General features: G+C 44.5%; 2 protein-coding genes and 1 pseudogene across 3 annotated transcripts; 2 read left to right on the top strand and 1 right to left on the bottom strand.

The window, feature by feature from the left end:
• The first annotated feature begins 1,145 nt into the window (after positions 1–1,145).
• LOC136945772 (UDP-glucuronosyltransferase 2A1 pseudogene) lies at positions 1,146–2,983 on the top strand (annotated as a pseudogene). The gene has a single exon (XR_010876858.1). The product of XR_010876858.1 is annotated as a UDP-glucuronosyltransferase 2A1 pseudogene (transcript).
• A 656-nt stretch (positions 2,984–3,639) lies between these two features.
• ccn5 (cellular communication network factor 5) lies at positions 3,640–7,948 on the bottom strand. Its single transcript, XM_067239318.1, has 5 exons — positions 7,837–7,948; positions 6,896–7,112; positions 5,967–6,215; positions 4,835–5,061; positions 3,640–4,665 (listed from the first exon to the last, which is right to left on the bottom strand). The coding sequence occupies exons 1-5, from the start codon at positions 7,897–7,899 to the stop codon at positions 4,369–4,371; spliced, it is 1,053 nt and encodes a 350-aa protein (XP_067095419.1). The 5' UTR covers positions 7,900–7,948; the 3' UTR covers positions 3,640–4,368.
• Positions 7,949–14,250: 6,302 nt separating this feature from the next.
• ada (adenosine deaminase) lies at positions 14,251–24,453 on the top strand. Its single transcript, XM_067240762.1, has 11 exons — positions 14,251–14,366; positions 17,433–17,494; positions 18,125–18,250; positions 19,778–19,921; positions 20,101–20,216; positions 20,718–20,842; positions 22,012–22,083; positions 22,530–22,631; positions 23,042–23,109; positions 23,229–23,358; positions 23,505–24,453. The coding sequence occupies exons 1-11, from the start codon at positions 14,322–14,324 to the stop codon at positions 23,607–23,609; spliced, it is 1,095 nt and encodes a 364-aa protein (XP_067096863.1). The 5' UTR covers positions 14,251–14,321; the 3' UTR covers positions 23,610–24,453.
• The last annotated feature ends 317 nt before the right edge of the window (positions 24,454–24,770 follow it).

Here is a 24,770-nt window from a genome sequence, read left to right as displayed (position 1 = left end):
GTGGTTTGAGATGTTGTTCTGTAGACAGATCAATGTCTTTACAACACTGTAGTTTGACACTCTATTCTGACCATTGTTGCTATTGATGTGATTAACTCATGTAGTGAAGACTACTGTTAATCCAGATGTGATTAACTTGTGACGAAGAGAATTAATGAATGTTCGAAGCCCTGGTGCTCACCTTGTGTATATATTAACAGAAATACACTGGCTGTGGGGACATTTCCACAAGACTGCACACATTTGCTGTCAACAAAGTGTGATGGTACAGCTTTCCTAGGCTGCCTAAAGAGGTAACATATTGAATACCACATGAATGATTGACTACATATCAGTGAAACCGTCCTGCTGGATGTATACGGATTCAGTTGGATTTCTGCTCTGATTGGAAAAAAGACAAAGACTGGGATTTCAGAGGTGAGGACTGATTTACTAAGGACTTTTTACTGTCAACTGACAACAAATGTAACACATTTTTTTTGTTGATAATAATCTTTTAATAATACAATCTGCTTTTGCCATTGCATTTGTTTCAAATTGTTGATGAGTCATTGCATGATTCAACAACACTTTACCATAATTTTTTACTGTGTGCTGTAAACCTTAAACAACATTTAGTTCCGACCAAATATTTTGATTGGACAAGAGTGCTGATAGTTGGCTATAACATTACTAGCACTTATAAGTCTAGGTGTATCACTCTGCTTACATTAACAACCATTATCCATCTATACAAAGTAAATGGCATTAGTTGTTTATGTGCAGGAAAACAAATGTGCTGCTTGGCAACAGTCCAGCAAAGTTGTGCACTCATTTTGAGTTAGAGGAGCCAAATGAATGATTTACATTATTCAAAATCATAATCCGTTGTTGCTATGTAAGATAATACATTTCACTTGTAGAACAGCAAGTAGACATCTGTAGAAATATCACACTCAAGGTTATGCATTATTGCCGAATGTCAGTTTTAGGATTTCAGGAGAGGCTGAGGTGGATATGTCAAAACCTTTGTCTAGCACTCATAGTTCCACATAATTAAATTACAGTTCCTACTTTACTACAATACCAATAATCTACACCCTGGGCAGTGTCTTGTGTTGAAAATAACTGTAGTACATACTTTTGCCTGCTATCTTTCTACAGTAATGGGGTCATTCAGTGTGCAGGCCACTGTCCTGATGATCCTGGTGGTGTTGTCCTCCAGCAACGCAGGCCGAATTCTTGTCTACCCCGTAGACGGGAGTCACTGGCTGAACATGCGTCTGCTGGTGGAGGCTCTGCATGCTCGGGGTCACCAGGTCACTGTGGTGCGCTCTTCCACCAGCTGGTACGTGACAGAGATGTCCCCCCACTACACCTCCATCACTATCCCTCTGCAGGAGCCCCAGGTCATTGAGAGCAAAACGTTTATGGCTAACTTCCTGATGAGGAGTTTGGAGCTCCGCCGTGGCGAGGGAACCCCCTGGGCCTTCCTGGCCATCTACAACCACCTCTTCAGCATGATCCGGCAGAACCACAACACACTGGTCCAGATGGCTGCTGCCATGTTTGAGAATCAGACTCTGATGAGGGAGCTGAGGGAGGCGGAGTTTGACCTGGTTCTGACCGACCCAGTGTTCCCTGTTGGGGTCCTGTTGGCCCGACATCTCCAGCTGCCCTTGGTGCTGAACGTCCGCTGGATGCCCAGTGGAGAAGGACACTTTTCCATAGCTCCCTCTCCTCTCTCTTACATCCCCCAACTGTTCTCCCGCAACACAGACAGAATGGACTTTGTCCAGAGGCTGTATAACCACCTCTACCATGGCCTCAGTCTCTACTTGTACCACGTGGTCGCCGGACCTCCCTACCAGACTGTGTGTGATAAGTACTTAGGCCCTGGTGTGGATGTCATGTCACTCATTCAAGGAGCGGATCTCTGGCTGATGCGCGTGGACTTTGTCTTTGAGTTCCCTCGCCCCACCATGCCCAACGTAATCTACATCGGTGGCTTCCAGTGTAAGCCCTCCAAGCCCCTCCCTGCAGACTTGGAGGAGTTTGTGAGGAGCTCTGGAGAACACGGGGTGGTGGTCATGACATTCGGGACTTTTCTGGGTGGTCTGGGCCCTGAGAGGTCGGAGGTCATTGCTTCTGCGTTCGCCCGTCTGCCTCAAAAGGTGGTGTGGAGACACCTGGGAGAGAGGCCAGCCTCACTGGGGAACAACACATTGCTGGTTGAATGGCTGCCTCAGAACGACCTGCTGGGCCACCCTCAGACGAAGATGTTCGTCTCACATGGCGGCACAAACGGAATCTACGAGGCCATCTACCACGGCGTCCCCGTGCTGGGAATCCCCCTCATCTTCGACCAGTTTGACAACGTGATGCGTCTGAAGCATAGGGGCGTCGGAGAGGTTGTTGAGGTGAACACGTTGGAGGTAGAGTCTCTAACTCTCGCTCTGATGAACATCCTGGATGAAAGGAAGCCGTACAGGGAGAACATGCGTAAGCTGTCCCAGCTGCACCATGATCGACCCATCCAGCCAATGGACAGCGCCACCTTCTGGGTAGAGTTTGTTATGAGACATAAAGGGGCGGCACACCTGCGTACTGAGTCCTATAAGATGCCTTGGTACGTTTATCACAACGTAGACGTGTTTGCACTGCTGCTGGGTTCTCTTCTGCTTGTGCTCACTTTGGTCTGGCTTTCCTGTCGATGTTTGGTCAGAGGTTTATTAAAAGGACGAAAGTCCAAGCTTGAGTGAATTGGAGGCTTAGCAATGTTGAATCATTGAACTGCCAGGTTATACTGTATGTCTTACTGTATGATGAGACTGAAAATAAATTTAGGTAACTGAAAACAAAGTTGAATCTAACTGGGACAATCAATCCTGAGTATAAATCTACCCTGATAATGATGATGCTGTTAAAATGAAAACACTGCCATTTTTTGTGCATCCTTAACAATGTGACTGTGATGTAAAGTGTTGCCCACTAAACAAACTTACATTTGACCTTGACCTTCATTATTTGATACTGTACTGTTGTGATCATAATTTCAACAGACAGATGTTATGGTTAATCCACCATATTTCTCCATGTCAGTCTGTGTTCTCGTGCCACTTCTCAATGATACCACTAGATGTCAGACTTGACACACGTTCATGGTGTCAGGAAGCAGCTCCTGTCTGGGGTCAGTCCTCATCAGGGAGCAGCTCCTGTCTGGGGTCAGTCCTCATCAGGGAGCAGCTCCTGTCTGGGGTCAGTCCTCATCAGGGAGCAGCTCCTGTCTGGGGTCAGTCCTCATCAGGGAGCAGCTCCTGTCTGGGGTCAGTCCTCATCAGGGAGCAGCTCCTGTCTGGGGTCAGTCCTCATCAGGGAGCAGCTCCTGTCTGGGGTCAGTCCTCATCAGGGAGCAGCTCCTGTCTGGGGTCAGTCCTCATCAGGGAGCAGCAGAGAAGCATCTAAGCACCCAGACCATGTGACGTTCGTTGTGGCTGTGCATTATACACACACTGTGCTATCACAGTGTGTGTATGTATAATACCATGTACAGTGTATGTATAATACCATGTATAATGTATGTATAGTACATTACTTTGTGTGCCAACTGTGACTGACAGGGGAAGATGATACTCTGATAACATGAATCAGAAACTTGGTGTTAGATGCTTTATTTGAATGGAGGCATCATTCCTGTACAACAGTAATGAGAAAAGACTAATCAACTCCAATAGACTGATGTTGAAAAGCGTTTGACTGACGTCAACTCAGACTACAACATGTAACCAACAACTGTCTGTTAGCTAAAGGAGAGTCCGATTTAGAGTTTGTGTGATAATTACAGGACAGGACAACAGAGAACATGACATTAGTCATGTACAAGACAGAGAGAGGCATTGTGAATGTTAAGAATAATAATACAAGCAAATGTACAATGCTTAAAAACACCTGAAATATATTTACAGCAACAAAAATTAAGTGCAATTCCATCTGGCTACCACAACACAAAGGTAAATGGGTAGCACACTGTATTTGCATGTCAAGATACAGTATCTATCAACTCAAACGTTGGCGTCTCTATGTAGTCGTTAGTTACAGAGATCTAAGCAACAACACTGGTCATTCCTGTTCAATTCAAACACACAGAGAAAACCTCTGGGCTCTAACAAAGATTCAATGGGGCAGAGTTAGGGTTCCTAGTGCAGAGTGAGCATGTCCAGTCAAACAGGACTTTTGTCCCCGACTCAGTCACAGTTCATTACTTACACAATACCTATCCTATGACGATCCTCTGCTGGGTCCAACCCTAATTTACCTCCTGGTCCCTTCCTGGACAGTCTCCATGAGGGGGACTCAGTCAGTCAGTGCATGGGCCCGTTGGCTGGGCCTCTAGCCCCAGGGGGCTGGACTCCTCTGTGGCCCGGCCCTGTACTCTGCAGAGTATGGGCAGTTGTAGTGGCACACACAGGAGTGAATCATCATCACAGCCCTCTGCAGCAGCCTGCCAGAGGGGCAGAGGAAGGGCACCGGGGCCGTGTGGGTATGGTACGGGGTGCAGCAGCGGGCATCGGTGCATTGGCCGCAGTACCGGGGCCGGTAGACGCGCGTGCTGTAGCAGCCCTGGTGCACCAGCCGCACCGGCGTCGTTAACCTGTAGCTGGCCTCGCATCGCGACCCACGCCCCCACTGGAGGGACAAGACATGCACACTGGGGTTTAGAATACAGGAACGGACATTCTGTAGGGCAGTGCAGATTGACACCCAAAGTCACATGACAGCATGTGTGTGTGTGTGTGTTGGGGGGGGGTAAGGGTGGAGATGTGGGCCTGGGGGTGGTTCATAGTCGGGGTCTCACCATTGGGGTCCTTTGAGGAGGGAGTGGCTGGCAGGGCCGGACCTTACACAGACGGGTCTGCATCTCCAGCCGGCAGCTTGGGTTGCTGTTGGACACGCGCGTGGAGACCCCAGCGCCACATGTCCGGGAGCAGGCGCTCCACTCTGTGCTCCGGTCCACACAGTTGAAGGCTGGGTTCTGCCGGAGGGCCGGCAGCACCGGCCACAGCCTGCCGTCCGTCCTGGAGGCTGGAGCAGGGCCAGACGACAGACAGAGCATGAGGCCCAGTCACAGCATCAAGCCCTGAACTGCTGAGCTACATCCAAACAATCTCATCTGAGCCTACTCTGAATGTGTCTGCTCTGCATGGGTGGGGCTAAAAAAGAAAATACATCGATGAGAACAGTTTGTCTTTTAGGGACTAAATCACAAAAATGTACCTTATGTAAAATCCGACTTTAACTTCACACACATCTCCATGTAATTTGTTTTCTGGAGATCTTTCTAAAAGAAATAGATTGTGTGAAGAATAATAATCAACTATTTCACTGGCTTTGTTACTCTACGCAGCATGGACACCATCTAGGCTTTGAATTTGAGAGCACTCAGTACAAAATGTTCCATGGCTATTGACATAGCTTGACTGGGTGACATAGTCAGAAATTCCAGATGTTGTTTGGAGTGGTTTTATGTTCCTAAATCTGGTTTGGAGCATGTCTTTGGCCTCATGATTTTATTGTTACAAAGCCACAGCTCTTGTTATGAAACTGCAGACTTAGTCATTGGAAAGTGCCTGTGATATGACTTTTCCAATTAAATGTAAGTTATATTTGGACATTAAGAGTTTTCATTTGGCCAGACTCAGCCCAATGAAATGCAAAAGAGCCCTCAATAAAATGCCGTCAGACATGAGTGGCAACGACACAAAGTTTATACAAATGTGGGAATGTGGGAGTGTCATTCCAAAACTTTACCATCAGAACAACCTTCGTAATTGCTGCATTAAATGGGGTGTGTAAGGAGTGTGTTATAGGCTGAATCCCCCCCATGTGAAGGTCAGCTGTTTAGAATCAGTCCGAAGTTTGTATTCCAAAGTTTATTCCTGCTCTTTTTGAAGATGTTCTCTTTTAGGGGTTAGTCTGGGCTACAGTACCTGTTATGGCGTCCTGAATAATGCTGTTGTCCAGGTTCTCACACACCCACTCCTTGCAGCACTTCCCAGGCAGCTGGACGTGTTGGGGGTGAGGGCAGTCTGGGCGAGGCAGGAGGACGTCCACGGGGCACAGAGGCACACAGGTCACCCCTCCACCTTGGCAGCGACACTGGGTGTTACAGGAAGGCTGGAAGACCTGTCCATCCTGGTAGGTGACCCCGTTGAGCTCGCAGGTCAGCTCTTCCTGACCTGAGGACAGGGGAACACAGACGGCCAATCACATCAGTCCACTTCATGACCACAGCCCTGCAGCTCTATCCAGAGAGTTAGACCGTGACCAAACCCCAGTGGAAAACAATTGGGAAATGAAAACCAAGCAGGGGGAAGGGAGAGGTGGAAAGAAAGAGAGGAGAGAGAGAGATATAGAGAACGAGGGACTGAAGGAGAAGAGAAAAAGAGAGAGAGAGAAAGAGAGAAGGAAGCAAGGAGGAGAAAGAAAGAGCTTGCATAAGACATGAGACATGAGGACCCAGAGACGGGTGCCTCTGCCAATGGTTGTGTTATAGGGAAGCAGGCCAAAGAGACTGAGGAGTCTGTTTTTCAATCCATGCGTGTTGTCTCTGCAATCGATCATTCTCAATGGGCAGTCATCAGATGAAGTGTGTCAACACCCGCACTCGAAATAGAGGTTGAGATGTTTGGAGGGGTGTCAAGCCGCCGCCATGGGCTGAGTGAGCAGGCTCTAAACAGAGTCAGAAATAAGTCTAATGGTCCCACAGACCATCAGACAGATGCAGAGGGTAGCAGCCACAGTCCCTGAACCTCCCTCCCTCCTTTGACATCCTCCCTTCTGTCCTGTCCCCACAGGCATGGGCTGGCAGCACAGGTCAGGGTGTGCTTGTTGACCGTTCGAAAAGGGTAACACTCACTGACACATTCCCCGGGGTCACCAGGGAAACTGGCGCTGTAGTCACACTGTAGTCCCCGCTGCTTGTCACAGGCGTACATGTCACTGCAGACCTCGCCTCGCTGCCTGGCACACACCTGGCAGCAGTGGCAGCCGTCCAGCACCAGAGGAACGCCCTCTGAGCACTGAGGAAGGGGGCTGGGGCACTGGCATGGTCGCTGACACAGCTGGCACCACACCTGGCATCAACACAGAGGTCAGAGAAGCCTTTATGGACATTGTCATCATCATCCCACCCAACATTTCCATCTCTGACTTTATCACCATCATCATTTTAATAATATTTTGGAACTTTACTGAAATTATAAAACGACTCCCTGGTCCTTATTAAGATCAAAGGTTTTGGTCAAGGTATTTTTTGTTTAGTGAACATTCTGGGAATAAAACACAAGTTTTGAACAAAAGTGCTCTGTTTTCAATTACACTGAGGGGAAGGAGCCAAGTGGACAACTCATAGGCTGCACTGGAACACTGTTTCATTTAGTTAGAAAAACATAGGTCAGGTCAGTAAAGAATAATCTTTATGTATTATGGCCACTTTAAAGAAGATAAAGTTTAAAAACACTTTAAAAACCTAAACGCCAAATTAAATGACTGCAATAATCCAAAACTGTACAGTACATTCTTGATATCAACTTTGTTCATTTGGAAGTTTAATATCTGGAAAAAGGTCCAGTTCTTCCACCATACCTAGATTAAGTAATACGAACACTCTAGAAAAAGTATCATCTTCATCTTAACTCAGAACCATCCGACAATTTCTTCTAAACTACATCAACCACTAAATAACATCAATCACCATCAAGAACAAAGGATTCAACAGACCCTCAACCCTAATCCACCCCCCCCCACCTCCTCCCATCTAAACAGGTGTAACCCCGAGACAAATAAGTCAGGCCTCACCTGTACACCCATAGTGAGCAGCAAAGCCAAAGCTTTCACATTGTCACAGAGTAGTCTATCCATGAGGACCAATGTGGATGAGTCTGCCTGCTAGCACTACAGTGGTTTATACTCAATCCCTCTAAGTGCTGTTATGTAGGTAGTGCTACCGGTGCTGCTGTTTGCTAACTGCTCATTCCTGGGCTCACTGACATTTATAAAGTCCGGGCTCTGATGTCACAGGCTGCGCGCCGTGTAAACAGCCACTGGAGCGGCATCAGGAATGTTTCGCATTCCTCCTCCCTGTTGCCCATTTCCACTTCCAGAGCCTTTTTTCTCTCTCTCTCTTTTTTCTTCTCTGTTTCCCCTCTCCTCCCTCCCAGTCTTTTGGTGAGCGGAGTTTACACAGCTTCACACGAGCTGAGGAGAGAAAAAGACATCCTGGATGTGTAACTGGTTCCAACTAACGTAGGCTACTGCTCTGGCGCTGGATACTGATTCAGGAAAGTTTGATTAATGTTTCCATAACAGCTGTTCAATCATATGATTAGTTAGATTAAACGGTTGTTGAAGAAAACAGACTACATAGGATATAGACGAGAAAATATTGATCTGCCCATCCATGTTGCACAACAATGTTGTGATGGTTGCACTGTGATGCTACTGACAGCCTCAGCAGTTTGTTCAATCTGTTTAGGCATCCTGTCAGGATTTCAACTTTTAGGATTGCGATCCTTCCTCGTTTCCATGGTGCTGGTGCAGTATGTCTGATCTTGGGGACGAACTTGAATGGTTGTGAGCTGGGCCATTGTAGAAGAGACTCCTCCCAGCTGAATTCAAACAATGACACAAAGGCCAACCCGTCAGAGTTCCTTATGGGCAAGAAATATGTCCAATAATTAACATTCTGTAAAATATTGTACAAACCCTACAGAAAAACTATGTTAATAATTGATGAATTAATCATTAAAAGTTGGAGACACCAACATGGCCTAGTGCTGAGGCCAGCTGTCACAGGGAAATATTTGGCAGCTTAGTAATGTAAAGTTCTTCCAAGTTAATGTTAATTACAGTTCTAACATGGGTATAGAACGTGTTTTATTAACACTCGACCTGAGATACAAGAGGATCTATTCTCACGGAGTGGGGAGTGGAGGAATGACCAGGTGGTTTAAAAATAGACCAAGACAGAGGAAAGTATGCTTGTCCGATACAGGTGGGAACCAGGTGGTCAGAGAGTTTCAGCAGATGGTGGCACCAGTTTGCTCTGAAACCTCACCTTCCCACCATGCTGTTTACATTTCATACTGTCCAAGAATGACAGCGGTTGGACTACTCCCAAGAGAATGGGCAACACCACTACTGTACACAGTATACTTTAGAGGAGTCATACACTTTAAAACATAACAAACCGACTGTAAACTACTCAACTGAAATATTATTTTGGTGTGTCAGGCTGCAGATCTCTGCTGGGAATTACTGAAGTGCATACCATGATTGTTCAAACAAGTCTTAATTCAAACAAATACAATTTGTGAAGAAGGCATTGATTCAACTGAGAAAAAAGGTGGTCTGCAGGTGTCAAATATCATCAATCATGAAATACACAACGAACAGTTGCTGTCGTGAGGACCAAGGAAATTGGAGACGCATTAGTACATAGGCCGACCACATTGGCTACAACTGCAACTACTACTGTACCTTGGAAATTTGGGAGCATTGAACCAAGTTCTCTTTGTCTCAGGCATATTAAGTATCTGTCTGTCGCTGCAGTTTTATTCATTCTGTGTCAACAAGGACAACGGTGAGAGTGAGGGACAGAATTTACTGGAAGCTCGATCTCACTCAGACAATATGTCTTTTCAAATCGCTCCACATATGTTGGATAATAAAGCCTCCCTGGGACCGAAAGAGGACATCGCACATTTAGAGCAACTTCTGAGTCTTAAATACAATGACCCCATTCAGTTTGAGGGGATATTGTTTGGCTATGTAGAGGTATGCACAGCAGCCAATTGGATTCTATGTTGATTCAAACACACATAGAATGTAGGCATAGCAATGAAAATATTATTTGTCCTATAAATGTCGAAAAGAAAGCATTCATATAATGGATGAAATAAGAAATCCACAGTACCATGTCTGTCATGATGGAGCAAAAGTTTATGACACAGATCCAACATTGTACAAATACCGAGTTAAAAATAACTGAAAATAACACTGTGGAAAACACACAACAATAGCATCTAACTCCGTATGTATCCATGAATGAGTTTCTCAACTGTCCACATTTCTCTCCACAGGGACTCAAAAAGATTCTGTCTTGCCAGCTTTAAGGGTAATGGGTTTGGGTGGGACCCAGTTACTGTATCATGATTGATACGAATGTGACTGTGACTAAACATACAGTGGGCAGCAATGGTCACAAATAATACACCAACTTCTCCCCGAGGCTAGACTTGACACGTACATAACATGGCGAACAAATCCAGGAGCTTTCCCTAAAATTGATGTCTGAGGTTTTGGCAGGGTCCATCTCTGAACCAACATGCCCAGCCTTCCGAGCAGTGGGGTGTCATGTCTGCCAGATCTGGTTGTGTATCACTAAGGTGAGGAAGACAGATCTCCTCTGACAGCTCCGGGTAGAGTTCAGACTTAAGTGGTCAGACTTGTGGCAAGTAAAACAGCATGCCTACATTATGGGTTGATTTGCATTGAGTCATTATTCCTATAAAGCTCAAGGATGGGCCATGCCCAGGCTCTGGCTCCTGCCAATGTCCAAACTCAGAGGAGCTCACAGGCTGCGTATTACTGAATCATCGAAAACAAGTTTAAACTCTGCCACATTCCTTACTTTGTAAGAAGATAGTAGAAACACAGACACACACTGTACTCTACGTTTTGGTTACAAAAAAATCTTTCCTGTAGAGTCTAGACTTTGAAGGACTTTTTTTCTCCGCTGTTTATAGAAAATGTGTCCAACTTCAACATTAAGACAATGTGTCCTTTCATAAATACCCGCTCTGAAATCTTATCAGATGACTGAAGGCCGAGAGAAGTCACTGTTGACCAACTCTTTCTCAAACAGACTGAGGGCTAAGCATGAGACCTTCCTCTCTGATCGTGTGTTTAGCACTAATAAACGATGTATCAAGTAGAGCTGGAGCAGGAAGCGAGGAGGGGAGGCCTCGCGTCGTTTCCACAAGGCTACTGAGGAAGGTAAGGTCCACCACAGGTGGTTCACCAGATGAAAAGCTTCCAAACCATTGCATAACGTAATGCACACTAGGTACAGAGACTATTTTGGGATGTACAGGTGTATACTTGGAAAGGGCCTCGTGAAAAAAAATGGAAACTAGCTTTGGATAAGTAATTTTGCACGGACTTCACTAGAGACACTGAGGTTCCATTGATGATCCCTCTGGAAAGAACACAGTTGTAGATATGGATGGAAAAGTAAAAAAAAGAAGCTGAGAGCTGACTTTGTACTGTACTTAATCCCAGCTGTGTTCCAGATGTAAGGAGGTATGTAGACATAGCTAGGCTCTCCAACATGGACACCTTGGCCAGCCAAGATGTTTTTCCTGAGAGGAAATGACACCTAGATTCCAGGCATTCCGGGATGAAGTGTGAAAATCCCAAAGGGTTGTCACAGGAACACCTTGAGCCGCCAGTCAGGACGCTGTCCTGACTAAAGGTCACCTGCTGACGTACACAGGGCGGGGTGCTGCCCTGCCTGCCTCACAGGAGACTCGAAGAGCACACATCCCACCCACATTGACAGCTGCAGTCACAGGTTTACGAGCACGGTAGCAACACTGTCTGGCAGAGCAGATCAGAATGTAGAGAATAGTTCCATTCTGACTGAGAATGACAGTTGACCCAGGAGACCACTGTTGTATTTGGTCGGGTCTGAAAGTATGAAGTTAACAGCATTTTGACAGATTGGATTAATCTGAAATCATACAATTTGTCTTCATACAATTTAAGACATTTTGTAGATAATACGATTAATTACATTTTCTGAATCCTGAATGGACAGCTATGATTTTTGATGGAATTATAATAATATCTGATATTACAACACAGCATGGCAAGACAGCCCAAGGCATGGTTATTTGACAGCTGACAGAAGCCTCAATGGAAAATGACAAGGCAGAAGTATATATACCACACAACAGGTCAGTATTTCCTCTTCTTAAAAATAACAGGAAACCAACAAGAGAGTAATTTTCCAGTGCTCTCACTCTCATTTCTCATGTCTGTTGTGTTGCTGTGAATGGTCAGGGTTCACAAAGGTACAGTGGCGGTTTACAGAGAGCTGATTGCAGTCAGGCACTGTAGAAATAGCCATGTGCATTGGTGACACACCTAAACCAACAACAACACATCCATTTCTAGTTTTAGTTACTAAAATTATCCAAGAACAAATAAATATGGCACAGGGAACCAATTCATCTTAAAAAAAACACTTCCTAACATGTGGCAGGCTGTGTCAATATTTTTAGCTGAGAATGTTCACTCGCTTAGAGAGATAAAGGCCTACTGTAGCTTACCTGAGCTGAATTGTGGAGACATCTCAAACACAGGCTGGACAAGGTTCAACAGGGAATTTTCACTTCACAATGAAAACCTCCAGTTAAAACTGAATGAATATGTGCTGACAGATGTGAAGCATGGTGGTTCGCCATGAATCTGTATGATGACATCTCATGGAAATCAGAGTAGGTTCCATAACTGGACAGGAATGTTGTGAGAATGGTTGAAACAATAAAGATGGGGAAAGCTCACTCAGTGTGATGCATCATGATTTTACATGGAGACCAGACACAGTTAAAGGTGGATTATTTGCAAAAAGGTTCAATTTGATTCATTCACTGTATGAAATATTCAACATTATGATGTATTTTGATGTATTGATTGTGATGTATATTGTAGTACAATGCAATCTTATAAATCAAGTATGTGGGAAAAAAATCTAAGAAGTTAAATGTCACGTGTGGGTGGTTTTCAGTTTCTGAAAAAATAGAAAAACAAACTAAAAGAAATTATCTTAGATGATCTCCAGCCCTTATAGGTGTGGTTGCTGGTCATGAACATGCTGACCTCATGATAGGTTTAATAAGATCACAGCACAACTGATGACAGATTGGGTTTCTCGTCTTTCACAGTGGTCTGCGTTACAACTTTCAAATAAAACCAGTGAATAATCATTATGGGTGAGGCGTAACCACTGGCAGCAGTAGTATCAACAGTCTATAATACTGAAGCATTTGGATGATGTGAGCTGTGAGGACTATTGGCTCTCTGGCCTAACCCCACCAGTTCTGAGAACATGTCGCAGCCCAAGGGTGCTTGAACACACCTACAAGTACAATTCAGATCATTTAGGAGAACCAAAATACTGTATCCTTTTTAATTCAATATTGTTTTGTAACCTCATTGATTTACTGTCATCTCTTAGATACAACAAGTTGGAAGACTGTACAAACCCACATATTGTACAAGCACAATTAAAAGCATCCTTGTGAACAGAAATACTTTTTAAATTCATGATTGTTTTGAAACCTCTTTGATTTACTGTCATCTTACAGATAAGTATGAAGGGAGCATGGTCATCTGACACCTGCATGGTCGCTCATCTCACTGTACCAGTGCTACTTGTATGGTTTTCAGTGTAGTGTTACATCAGTATCAAACCCTACTGATGTGACCGGGACGACATCTAGTGGTCATGGAGATATTCCAAATGTAGACAGAACAGAAATGAGTGTCAGGGCATCGACACGTTGACGATCCAGGGGAGGAACCGAGTAGTGCAGCAACTATACACCGACACCTGAGACTGGGAGAGAACCCAAGAACAAGCTGTGCGCAAGAAAAAAACTGAATGATAATGTATTATACTGTGTAACATATGTAGCCTAGTCTAAAATATACCATGCATCGTTGAAATATTTGAAAACGATTGCATGCTCTATGACCTTTTTAATACAATTATAGCAATGTCACCTCTAGCCTAAATGAGAACCTTATGGATGGCCAAAACTCTACAAGTCTACAAGTCCCACGTTGAAGGATGTAGGCCTACTATTTTAACGCCGCTTTTGGTCTCATAACCATAACGTGGACTTGAAAAGACCTTATTAGCAAATTGCTAAACCTCTCGGCATATGGCAACAAAGCTTAACCGGTGCTGGTGACAGCGAGCCCGTGTAATCCTATTCCCCAGGCAGTTCTAATGGTCTACCGTAAAGGCAAAATTACAATGATTCGGGAACCCGTTTTTATTTTGTTTTGTATTGACCGAAACTCGTGTTACAGGTGCACGTGAAATTATGCTGTGGGTTGGACCAAGGGCGCGGCTAGTGCCGCTCGCTCAAATCATGTATATAATGACACCGCGAGCAAGGATTGGGTTAGACTGTCGGGGCTTCACCGGGAAAAGCTTGAAGTCCTTTTGTGTTCGCAACAGAAGCACTGGCCGTCAGTACTGCGCTTTCACTATGGCAGAACATTTCATAGATCAAGTAGCATTCAACAAGCCAAAGGTAAGTTATATTTGAATGGTTATATTTGAATGGTATACCATTCATAGCCTATCATTCTGTCCAGCAAAGATAACATTTGAATTATAAGCTATAAAGCAAATATCCTTGGATACTTCACACGTACCAAGTTATTGGCTACACAGGTTATTACAAAAATATAACACTTTGACTTGAATTGAAATGCATTTGTATTCTTCTATTTTATTTAGAAAGTGGTATAGGGTTATATTTCCTTGAGCGAATGGTATCACAGTTCATGTGTGGTTTCGTTTTCAATAACTATCACTCCCCTACAAAATGCATATTATATGTATGAAAGACAGACAATCTAAGAAGGCCAATTATAGTAGATTACATGTCATCACCTGTATTTAGTCAGAAGATATTGTATTGGTGTACCTGGATTGGTAGATGGGGATCAAGAGTCACATTGCCAGGGCATGTCCAACTATAACATATCTTCAAGCATACTATGGACAGGAAGCCATAACCTTGAGTTATTTTGATAGCTGTTTCCTATAGAATGTTGTCTTTAGTCAAAGGATGTGCTTTAAATGTAAGTCTAACTGTATCCTGGACAGTCAAATTAACTTTACAATACAGTTGTGTCCTCCATCATGCAGCTCAGACACAAAGGCTTCTGTTTCGGAAGGCACGGAAAAGACAGACACTCAGGGAAACTCTCGTGTCAGCTTCTTTCCCTCACTGCTCCCTTACAGTAAGCTCCACAGAAATACTAGTGCCCTTTGGAGTCATAGCAGCCCTTTGTTAGCATGCATGCCTTCAAGCTGATCACTGATAAAGGAGAAGTAATGATTAAGTGTGTGTGTCTGTGTGTGTGGTATGTGTGGTGTGCTTGTGTGTGTGTGTGTGTGGGTGTGTGTGTGTGTGTGTCTGTGTAAGAATGTCACACACGGTTACGTTTATTGCATTGCACTGACAATGACTTTGCAAGAGGGATCGGAAAACAGAGATGGTCAGCCTTGACATTGACTCAGAAGGTAATCTCTTCATCAAACATTTACGGATTCTCCATTTGCAGCCACAGTGTGTTCCACACCAAAGGACATTCCCAGGCACAGGTTATTTAATTGAAAGAAAATATAACTTCAATGAACGACAGAAAGGATTCCATTGTTAAAAAGGTTCCTATGTGTAATCAATACTCAAACAAACAAGTGGTTGTGTAAATATTTCATCTCTGGCTCGGTTAGTAGACATCAGAAACAGTTACCGATGATGATATGTTGCTTATTTTTCATGCAGGTACTGTACTTTAGAGAAAGAAGACTGATGAGAAAGTAAAGCAGAGGGTCAGTTATTGCTTAAACAGCTGATGACTTAAGCAGCTGGGTCTCATCTGATGGCATGTTCTGCAGAGCCGTGATGCTCATCTATGATCTCTCGGATATTTGCGAGTCTGAGAAAGTTTGCTTGTTTCAGGCATTTTAGAAACCTAAACAACAGCTGAATTCTTTCCATTATAACCAACTAATGGTCAAAACATGTCTAGGAGAATTATGTTAGTGAGTACATGTAAGATGTTTCACAAAACAATTACATTCCATGTGACTTTCTCTCTCTCTCTCTCTCTCTCTCTCTCTCTCTCTCTCTCTCTCTCTCTCTCTCTCTCTCTCTCTCTCTCTCTCTCTCTCTCTCACACACACACACACACACACACACACACACACACACACACACACACACACACACACACACACACACACACACACACACACTCTTACAAACATACTAAAGGCCAAGCACATACCCATGGTTTCTACCTATTCACATGGTAGAAAATGAAGAAGTTATGTACAGTCATGTGAGTGAGCCTGTAGCTTGCAAAGTGTTTGCTGACAAATCAACTTAGGACTACTCGGCCAAGAGCAAAAGATGATGCTGCAGAACAAGTTATTTCAGTCAGCATTTGAAGATTGTAATGGTGTCAGTTCTTATACAAACCGATCCAGACTGTCAGTGAAAGGACTGGGAGGTACTTGTTCATACATGCTTAACTATTTCATGTGTTTGACTCTCGCTCTCTTATTTCACTCTGTCTGATACTCATGAGATGATAAATGACTTCCTGTTTCCGATCTGTACTGCTCCTGGTACAGAAACACAGATGTGGTCCGCACACAATCATTACTCAAGTAGGGGAGATACATATTGCGGGGTTGTAAAAGTTATCGTACAAAAACATCACATTCCTTCAGTTGATTACACGCAGTAAATAACACGATTCTATCAATGGGTTACATACGAGGCAAGTAACCTTGACATATAATATCCTGCAGGAAAGCCTCAAGCAGATGTTTTTTCTGGTTTCATCCTAGGCTATTGTTCATTTAAAGGGTTGTTTGTCACCTTGATTAAAGTACATGACATCCTTCCTAAGCTAGGCTTAACTTGAGTTAGCATTATTGCCCAGACAATTACCACATGTCCTGGGAACATGGTCAGGGACAGTTCAGCTTCTATCGTAATAACGATTCAATGTTACACGGCACATAGACCATGTACAATAAGATCTTTTTAGCAAGCTTTTTTGTTACTCTTTTTACTCTTTTGTTGCTCTTTTACATATCAGGTGGTTCAGATGACCAAAAATGAGAGATGTGTGTGTTTTCTATTTGTGGGATACTGTAAAAGTTAACGGTTGAAAAAGAGCCTTGGATAACCAAAGGCAGGCAGGCTGGCTGGGCTCAGCCGTTGGAGACGAGCTGGGAAGATTTAGCACTTTCATCTGTCAGTATAACTCACGACTCTCTGAATTGGAATAAGGGCTACAGCACTTGCTCTCTTCTCTGGCATCCCTGGCCTTTTCACCGCTTGCTTTATGCCTAGTCATGCGGACTGCATTGGAGATGTAGCCCTGGCCAACACATTGCACCACCAGTCCAGAAACTTCAAACAGACACTCAGAGGTGGCTGCACTGTCATATAACAACATTCTGTCCGGTTGCAAATCTCAATGTCAAAGTCAAATCTGTGGGATGGAGGTCAAGGGTCGTCTGTAATTGTTGGGTATGGCCATCATTGTGCTGCGTCTTTCCCCCACAGGTTGAGCTTCATGTGCACCTGGATGGAGCCATCCGAGTGCAAACCATCCTTGACGTGGCTGAGTATGTTGAAACAGTATGGAACTGACCTTCTGATTTTGATTTAATGATCAACTTACATTTTTGTCTGTAGCTTTAGAACAGTGCTATTGCAGCATTTTAGCATCAACCTTACTCTGAACTCGAACATCCTTGTTAAAGTACATACTAGAATATGGTTTTACAGGTTGTCACTAATTGTAAAGAGATGATTGTTCATGCAAGCCGCGCCCTTGGTCCAACCCACAGCATAATTTCACGTGCACCTGTAACACGAGTTTCGGTCAACCCGTTTTTACACGAGTTTCGGTCAACCCGTTTTTATTTTGTTTAAAACAAAATAAAAACGGGTTGACCGAAACTCGTGTTACAGGTGCACGTGAAATTATGCTGTGGGTTGGACCAAGGGCGCGGCTTGCATGAACAATCATCTCTTTACCGAAACTCGTTCCTGAATCATTGTAATTTTGCCTTTACGGTACACTAACCATTAGAACTGCCTGGGGAATAGGATTAGACGGGCTCGCTGTCACCAGCACCGGTTAAGCTTTGTTGCCATGTCGTTTTGGGCGACAGGCCTTTGGTCTCCTGGAACAGTTGGAATATTGTAGAAGAGCAAAGTGAACTAACTGACATCTTATCTCCCCACTGCAGGCGGCGAGGGATGACCCTGTGTGCGTCCACAGTAAAGGACTTGACGCACAGATGTGTGGTCCACGAGCCTGTCGAAGAGTTTAAAGAGTTTCTGGACAAGTTCGAGGTGTATATGCCCGCCATTGCGTAAGTGGACCTGCACCATGTGAAACCAACGTTGACATGCTTTTAGGCAGGGGTCAAAGGTCAGTTTGGTCAGAGAAGAGCACCGGTTAGGCGATGATGGCAACGGCAGATCTTCTGCTGAAGCTGGATGATCTTGTCCTCAGTCATACCACACTGCAAGCTTTTCTGGAACAGATTGTGTCATGATGCCTAGTCGAGACAAGTTTCATCATTTACTGCAGAGGAAGTGGTTGTTACAATCATACAGTGCAGGGATACAGTAGGTGTATTCAGTCAGATATTGCAGCAGAGACTGTCCGGACGGGGCTTGCCACCCTTCTATATGAACACTACCTGATAAACGATGTGTTTTTCACCCCTCGCCAGTGTAGCTGCAGCCCATGGTAGAAGTACAACACTGGCTTGTTATGTCTGGCAGCAGCTGGCAGTTACTGTAGAATAAAGCGTTCTTTATCGAGGCCCTTGAAAAGGCCTTGTTTGCATCCATAGCCTCCCCTGCAACAACACAGGGAACTTTCTAGCTGCGTTTGGTTCATGCATGATTGTTGTGTGAGTTGGTGGATGAACATAGTGTTGGGGGTAGGGTGATTGATGGGAGGATGACGGAGGGGAGGGTAGGGTGAGGGAGGGGAGGATGACGGAGGGGAGGGTAGGGTGAGGGAGGGGAGGATGACGGAGGGGAGAGTAGGGTGATTGATGGGAGGATGACGGAGGGGAGGGTAGGGTGAGGGAGGGGAGAATGACGGAGGGGAGGGTGAGGGAGGGGAGGATGACGGAGGGGAGAGTAGGGTGATTGATGGGAGGATGACGGAGGGGAGGGTGAGGAAGGGGAGGGTAGGGTGAGGGAGGGGAGGATGACGGAGGGGAGAGTAGGGTGAGGGAGGGGAGGATGACGGAGGGGAGAGTAGGGTGATTGATGGGAGGATGACGGAGGGGAGGGTAGGGTGAGGGAGGGAGGGGAGGATGACGGAGGGGAGAGTAGGGTGAGGGAGGGAGGGGAGGGTAGGGTGAGGGAGGGGAGGATGACGGAGGGGAGAGTAGGGTGAGGGAGGGAGGGGAGGGTAGGGTGAGGGAGGGAGGGAGGGGAGGGTAGGGTAGGGTGAGGGAGGGGAGGATGACGGAGGGGAGAGTAGGGTGAGGGAGGGAGGGGAGGGTAGGGTGAGGGAGAGGAGGATGACAGAGGGGAGGGTAGGGTGAGGGAGGGGAAGGGAGGATAAGGGTGGTAGGCGGATAGGACAGGCATGCAGGGCTCTAATTAGCATTCACGTCTAGTGTAAATGCTGGAAGTGGTATTTACCGTGTTGTGATGTTGTCAAGCCTAAAAAGCCTTAGAAGTAGGACATGGTTTAGAGGCTAGTCAGCCTAACTGAATTTACACTCTGAAAATCCCTTTTGGTTAATACTTTAGGTTTATGTGAATCCGTACTGTGATCTTATAGCACAACTAAAGTAATAAAACTGGAGTCTCAAGATGCACTGCTAGGTGACCATAATTACCGAATACATGCTGTTGTATTTCCTGGCCAGGGGAGACAGAGAAGCCATCAAGAGGATAGCCTATGAGTTTGTGGAGGACAAGGCCAAAGAAGGCGTGATCTATGTGGAGGTCCGATACAGCCCACACCTGCTGGCCAACTCTCAAGTGGAGCCCATCCAGTGGAACCAGAAACAGTATGTTTTCTTGTGTTTAGAGGATACGCTGTACAATATGGACACTACTACTTGACATGTATCAAAAATAATTTTTCAACACACTTGATGAATATATTGACATGCTGTGAAGATAACGTGCCATCCTCTAAACCTCTGTGCCCCCCCCACCCCCTCCCTCCCCCATGTGCCTGCTCCAGGGGTGACCTGAGCCCAGACGAGGTGGTGCGCCTGGTCAACCAGGGCCTCAGTGAAGGGGAAAAGGCCTTCAATATCAAAGCCAGGTCCATTCTGTGCTGTATGCGCCACATGCCAAGTAATGCACTGTTCCCAGTCTGGAGGAGGCTCTACACTTCCACATAGGAGCCCCCTTTACTGTTGCTGGAAGCCCCACTGGTAGCAGGATGCCGGGCCTACAGCTTCCACTCAGAAGCACATAGCACTTACTCCCAACTACTATCAGCCTGTTATTGGCATGTAGCAGTGTCTATTTCATACCAAACTGGTGGATCAATTTGAAGGATTTGGGCAGTACTATTTGTGAACCTTTCTATCCTTTATGGAACTTTACTTGTTAATCACCATGCAGACAGTAAAACGGGCTCCTATGCATGTGTGTTTATGTGTGGTACTGTGCTGTATCACTGGATGACCAATTGCAAAAGCACACTCAAGACCACTCATGGTCTCTCAAGTCAAATATGTTCTTCAGACATTTTATCAGTCATTTGGTTTTAAATGACTTCCTTACTGTACAGCCAAAGCAAAGTTATGTTTGTGGTTGCTATTTTCAATTAAATGTGTGTTTCTTTTGCAGATTGGTCCATGGAGGTGTTGGAGCTGTGTAAGAAGTATGCTAATGAGGGAGTGGTGGCCATAGACCTGGCAGGAGATGAATCTCTCAACTGTGTGGCCTTCCCAGGCCACCGGATGGCCTTCGAGGTAACCTATAGCCTCTAACCTCTTACACCCAACATACTGTGGCCCATTACTTGACTGATCCCACATGTGAGTGATGAAACCAGAGCAAGTATGGAGATCCCAAATGGTTACAACATTCCTAGGGTGAGAAATGTGAGCATGAGCCTGGGCGGAACAGATATTCTGAGGAGTAGAGTAAAGCCCATATTTCTGGTATGTACCCAAGACAGAAAATAGATCTGTTTGGAACACTGGACTGAAAATCGTTGTCTGGGGTTTCTGATAACAAAGTCAAAGTACAGTCAGTGTTTATTAGGCCTATTGCAGTACAGAGAGGGCCATTACAGACTCACTGTAGGTTGACTCTCACAAATGTATGTCTTATCATCGTCAGTCATTTACTAAGCAGTCGTAAAGGTCACAAATACCACGACCAAGAGGTTACCAACGCGTGAACACTGAACTCAGTAATGATAGTGCTCTATGAGGTGCTTTATTTACTACATTTCAATGTTATTTATTGAGTAGTTATTAGTGTTACGTAAATGTTGAATCAAGCCACCCAGAAGTTGACAGATGTTAGGAAATCCAAGTTCTTTGAGCTGTGAAAGCGAACATTGTCTTACTCATGGTTTATTTCTGATAGATCTAAACACTTGCTTTCATTAGATCGCATCTGACCAGGCCATGTCACCCGTTCTGAGTTGTACACTGTTGTTCACTAAGAAAAACAACAGTGGGAATGATTCGAGGATGGAAGATGTTTCTACCGTAATATAGTACATGTTGTCATGGTTATAACATCTGTTTCAATCATTAGTGTGACAAAGGGCAAAGCCTAAAATGGGAGCCCAGGGACACTAACTATGTTTATAGTGGACGTTTAGACATGATCTCATGCGTACATATTCCAGGTTCAGAGAAGCCATGCTGGTTCTGCTAGGATAAAAAAAACATGGACAGATTTAAAAGGATTGTGAGATTGTGTTCGCCAGACACACTTGCATTCTTGACACCAGACTCAGACCTGGACTCCCAGTATGCTGTGTATTGCTCTCATCACCTGTGTTACATGCCTTTCTGTTGGAGACAATGAGAGGCTGCTCGGGTGGGGAGTGCTGACTGATGTGAAAGCCAGATGGGTGGCGTGTGTGTGTAGGTGATGCTGTTGTTCCCTGTGTTGTTCACAGGAAGCAGAGCGCTGTGGGATCCACAGGACTGTTCATGCAGGAGAAGTGGGGCCGTCCTCAGTCGTCAAAGAGGTCAGCTTCCCTCCCTCATTAATATGGGGAAAATGATTCCAAATCAGTATTTGTCGCCAACAACCAGAAACAACATAGGATTCATCATTCAAGAACAGGAATCCTGTATGGCATCTATAATGTCTTTATGGAGACCAAACATCATAGGCACATTACACTGTGAAATATCATTTGCTTCCTGGAATGCTCCCTGGAATGCCTCTCCTGAAAGCAGCCATCGATCATGTGGCACACAACTATGCAACCTAATACAGTGTGTGTCCAGAAATAGGCTTATGTTTTTCATGTTTAGCACTTTCATGGGAGATGTTTCTGCTTTAGCCTTGTGAATGATACATTTTGCATTTATATCTTATCTTACTTTTATCCAAAGTAGCATATGGATGGTGCATAAGTGATACACAGATCATGCGTACACAGAATATCAATCTGCTGTTTGCCCTCAGGCTGTAGAGGTTTTGAAGGCTGAGCGGATTGGGCATGGCTACAACACCAGTCAGGACCAAGACTTGTACAAACAGCTCCTGGCCCAGAACATGCACTTTGAGGTGTGGTTTGTAAATCAGATTATTGCTTATGTCTTTCCACATTATTTATTTCAACTGAGGACATTGTGTAGAAACAGAAGTCTATATCATATTATTGCAATCAGTCCATTTTCTCACCACAAACCAAAAACCTATTAGTCCTGCTGCCCTGCTTCAGGATGTAATTAGATGTTCATTGTTAGTTCAGATCATGTTGAAGTTTGTTTAATGTACCATACTGACCTCTGGTGGAGAGAATTCACATTTCATCTGTTCGGAAAACCAGGGCAGCAGTCTCTTTTGTGTCCCTGTCTGTGGAGATGACATGACCTGCACCACTAGATCTAGAACCTGATCATTGTGAGGGCGCTCACATCACTGTGAGATGGGTCTGTAGTGTTCTCTCATGGTCGCTTCATGTGTGCTTTCAGACGTGTCCCATATCCAGTAAACTGACAGGAGCTTGTGACCCTGACTTCACCAAACATCCTATCATCAGGTGAATTATAACGTGCCAATGATTACTTTTATTACTTAACGTGGCACATACAGTGCATAAATCTAAAAGGTTTGTTTCATACCTTCTAAATTAAAAAGGTGGTGTCTTTGTGTTTGCAGGTTCAGGAAAGATAAGGCCAACATCTCTCTGAACACAGATGACCCATTGATCTTCAACTCCACCCTGCAGCATGACTATGTCACAGTGCAGAACTACATGGGATTCACTGAACAGGAATTCAAAGAGCTGGTGAGACCAAACACACCCACGCCCAGTCTATTACATTTCAGCAAATGTCTTCAATTCAAATGAGATCAAGTTGAACCACTTCAAATTCCCAGCTATTCAGTGTGTGCACAGTGTGTACTTGAGCTGTGTCGTGCTCTGTCCTGTAGAACATCAACTCAGCAAAGTCCAGCTTCCTGCCAGAGAAGGAAAAGAACGAGCTGGTCCAGAATCTGCACAGGGCCTACGGGATGGTGCAAGACACCGCCTTTTGAAGGAATCAATGAAGAGAAATGAACAAACAACCAGAAACAAACCACTTAAACCCCCTACCACTCCCACCGGCCACAACACAATGTCTCTGTCTGTATAGAATCCACTACACACAGTATTATAGCATAGTGAAACAAATGTAATGGTTGTTGTGGTGGATCAAATGCAGACTGTGTTTTGATTAAGTTGTGATGGACGCACACAGAAGCAGTAGCTACATTAAGTTCTTCCTAAATAATCTGAATAGCGCCTGTATGTACAGTTTATTCAACAAATTACCCTCATATTATCCCACCTATTAGAAAACTTCAAGCCAATGTTATGCTTTTTTTAATTTACAAAAACGTCTTGATCCATAATCTCAATGTTATGGTCACTGTGATCGAACTACAGTGCAGGGAAGGACGAGCACTTAGCATCTATGATGCAAGAAATGTATTATATTCATAGGAATTATAGGCACTGGAATTTAACAGGTTATTTGTATCTATGAACCTATAATGTAATCCCCAGTTCTTGTTGTCTCCAAGAGGAAAGATGAACGGTTTACATTTGAAATGGATCAGGTGAAACAGCACTATACCAAATATAGTACTGTGAACAGTAGGTGGCGCACCACTTTCATGTTAACAGTGATGCCTACTGAAGCAGTCCTTCTGTTTAGAATGACAACGTCCAAGACACTTCATCCTAAAGAGGATCTAAAATGTAATCAGTACTATCCGAATTGTGATTTTATATTCTTTCTCATTTTGCATTTTACTAACAGAAAACCACACTTTTTTACTCCTTTTGTAACATGGAGAGAATGGCACATAACAAGAAAATCAAAACAATAAAATACTTTTGCATCTTTAACCGTTTTCCTTTCCTTCTTGATCGCCGGGGAAACGGCTTAAACATGATGAACCTCATTAGGTTTTATGTTAAGCACACAAACAGGCGATGGGCTGGCACTTAAAGCATTAGTTAAATTGAACGCAGTTTTGCTAAACAATATGCCTACTATTCTCCTTCATCCTGTTAATGGGAACCCAAGACCGCTCTGGGTCTAAATGTAAACAGGGACTTCCTGTGGCCAGTCATATGTACACACAGGCTACATTCAATAATATTTATGGTACTGCAAGCACTCAACTTTTATACCTCTATTGGTCATGACT

The sequence above is a fragment of the Osmerus mordax genome, chromosome 7 (assembly GCF_038355195.1).
Source record: "Osmerus mordax isolate fOsmMor3 chromosome 7, fOsmMor3.pri, whole genome shotgun sequence".
Taxonomy (NCBI): Eukaryota; Metazoa; Chordata; class Actinopteri; order Osmeriformes; family Osmeridae; genus Osmerus; species Osmerus mordax.
Note: the sequence above shows the minus strand (reverse complement) of the source record. Positions and strands in the feature narration are given on the sequence as shown.

Coding starts and splice junctions, on each gene's coding strand:
- ccn5 (XM_067239318.1), bottom strand. CDS start 7,899: ATGGATAGACTACTCTGTGACAATGTGAAAGCTTTGGCTTTGCTGCTC. Junction 6,216..6,895: donor TGACCCCGGGGAATGTGTCA/GTGAGTGTTACC, acceptor CCCTGTCCTCAG/GTCAGGAAGAGCTGACCTGC. Junction 4,666..4,834: donor CTCCTCAAAGGACCCCAATG/GTGAGACCCCGA, acceptor TTGTCCCTCCAG/TGGGGGCGTGGGTCGCGATG.
- ada (XM_067240762.1), top strand. CDS start 14,322: ATGGCAGAACATTTCATAGATCAAGTAGCATTCAACAAGCCAAAG. Junction 20,217..20,717: donor CTGTATGCGCCACATGCCAA/GTAATGCACTGT, acceptor TTTCTTTTGCAG/ATTGGTCCATGGAGGTGTTG. Junction 23,110..23,228: donor ACCAAACATCCTATCATCAG/GTGAATTATAAC, acceptor TTGTGTTTGCAG/GTTCAGGAAAGATAAGGCCA.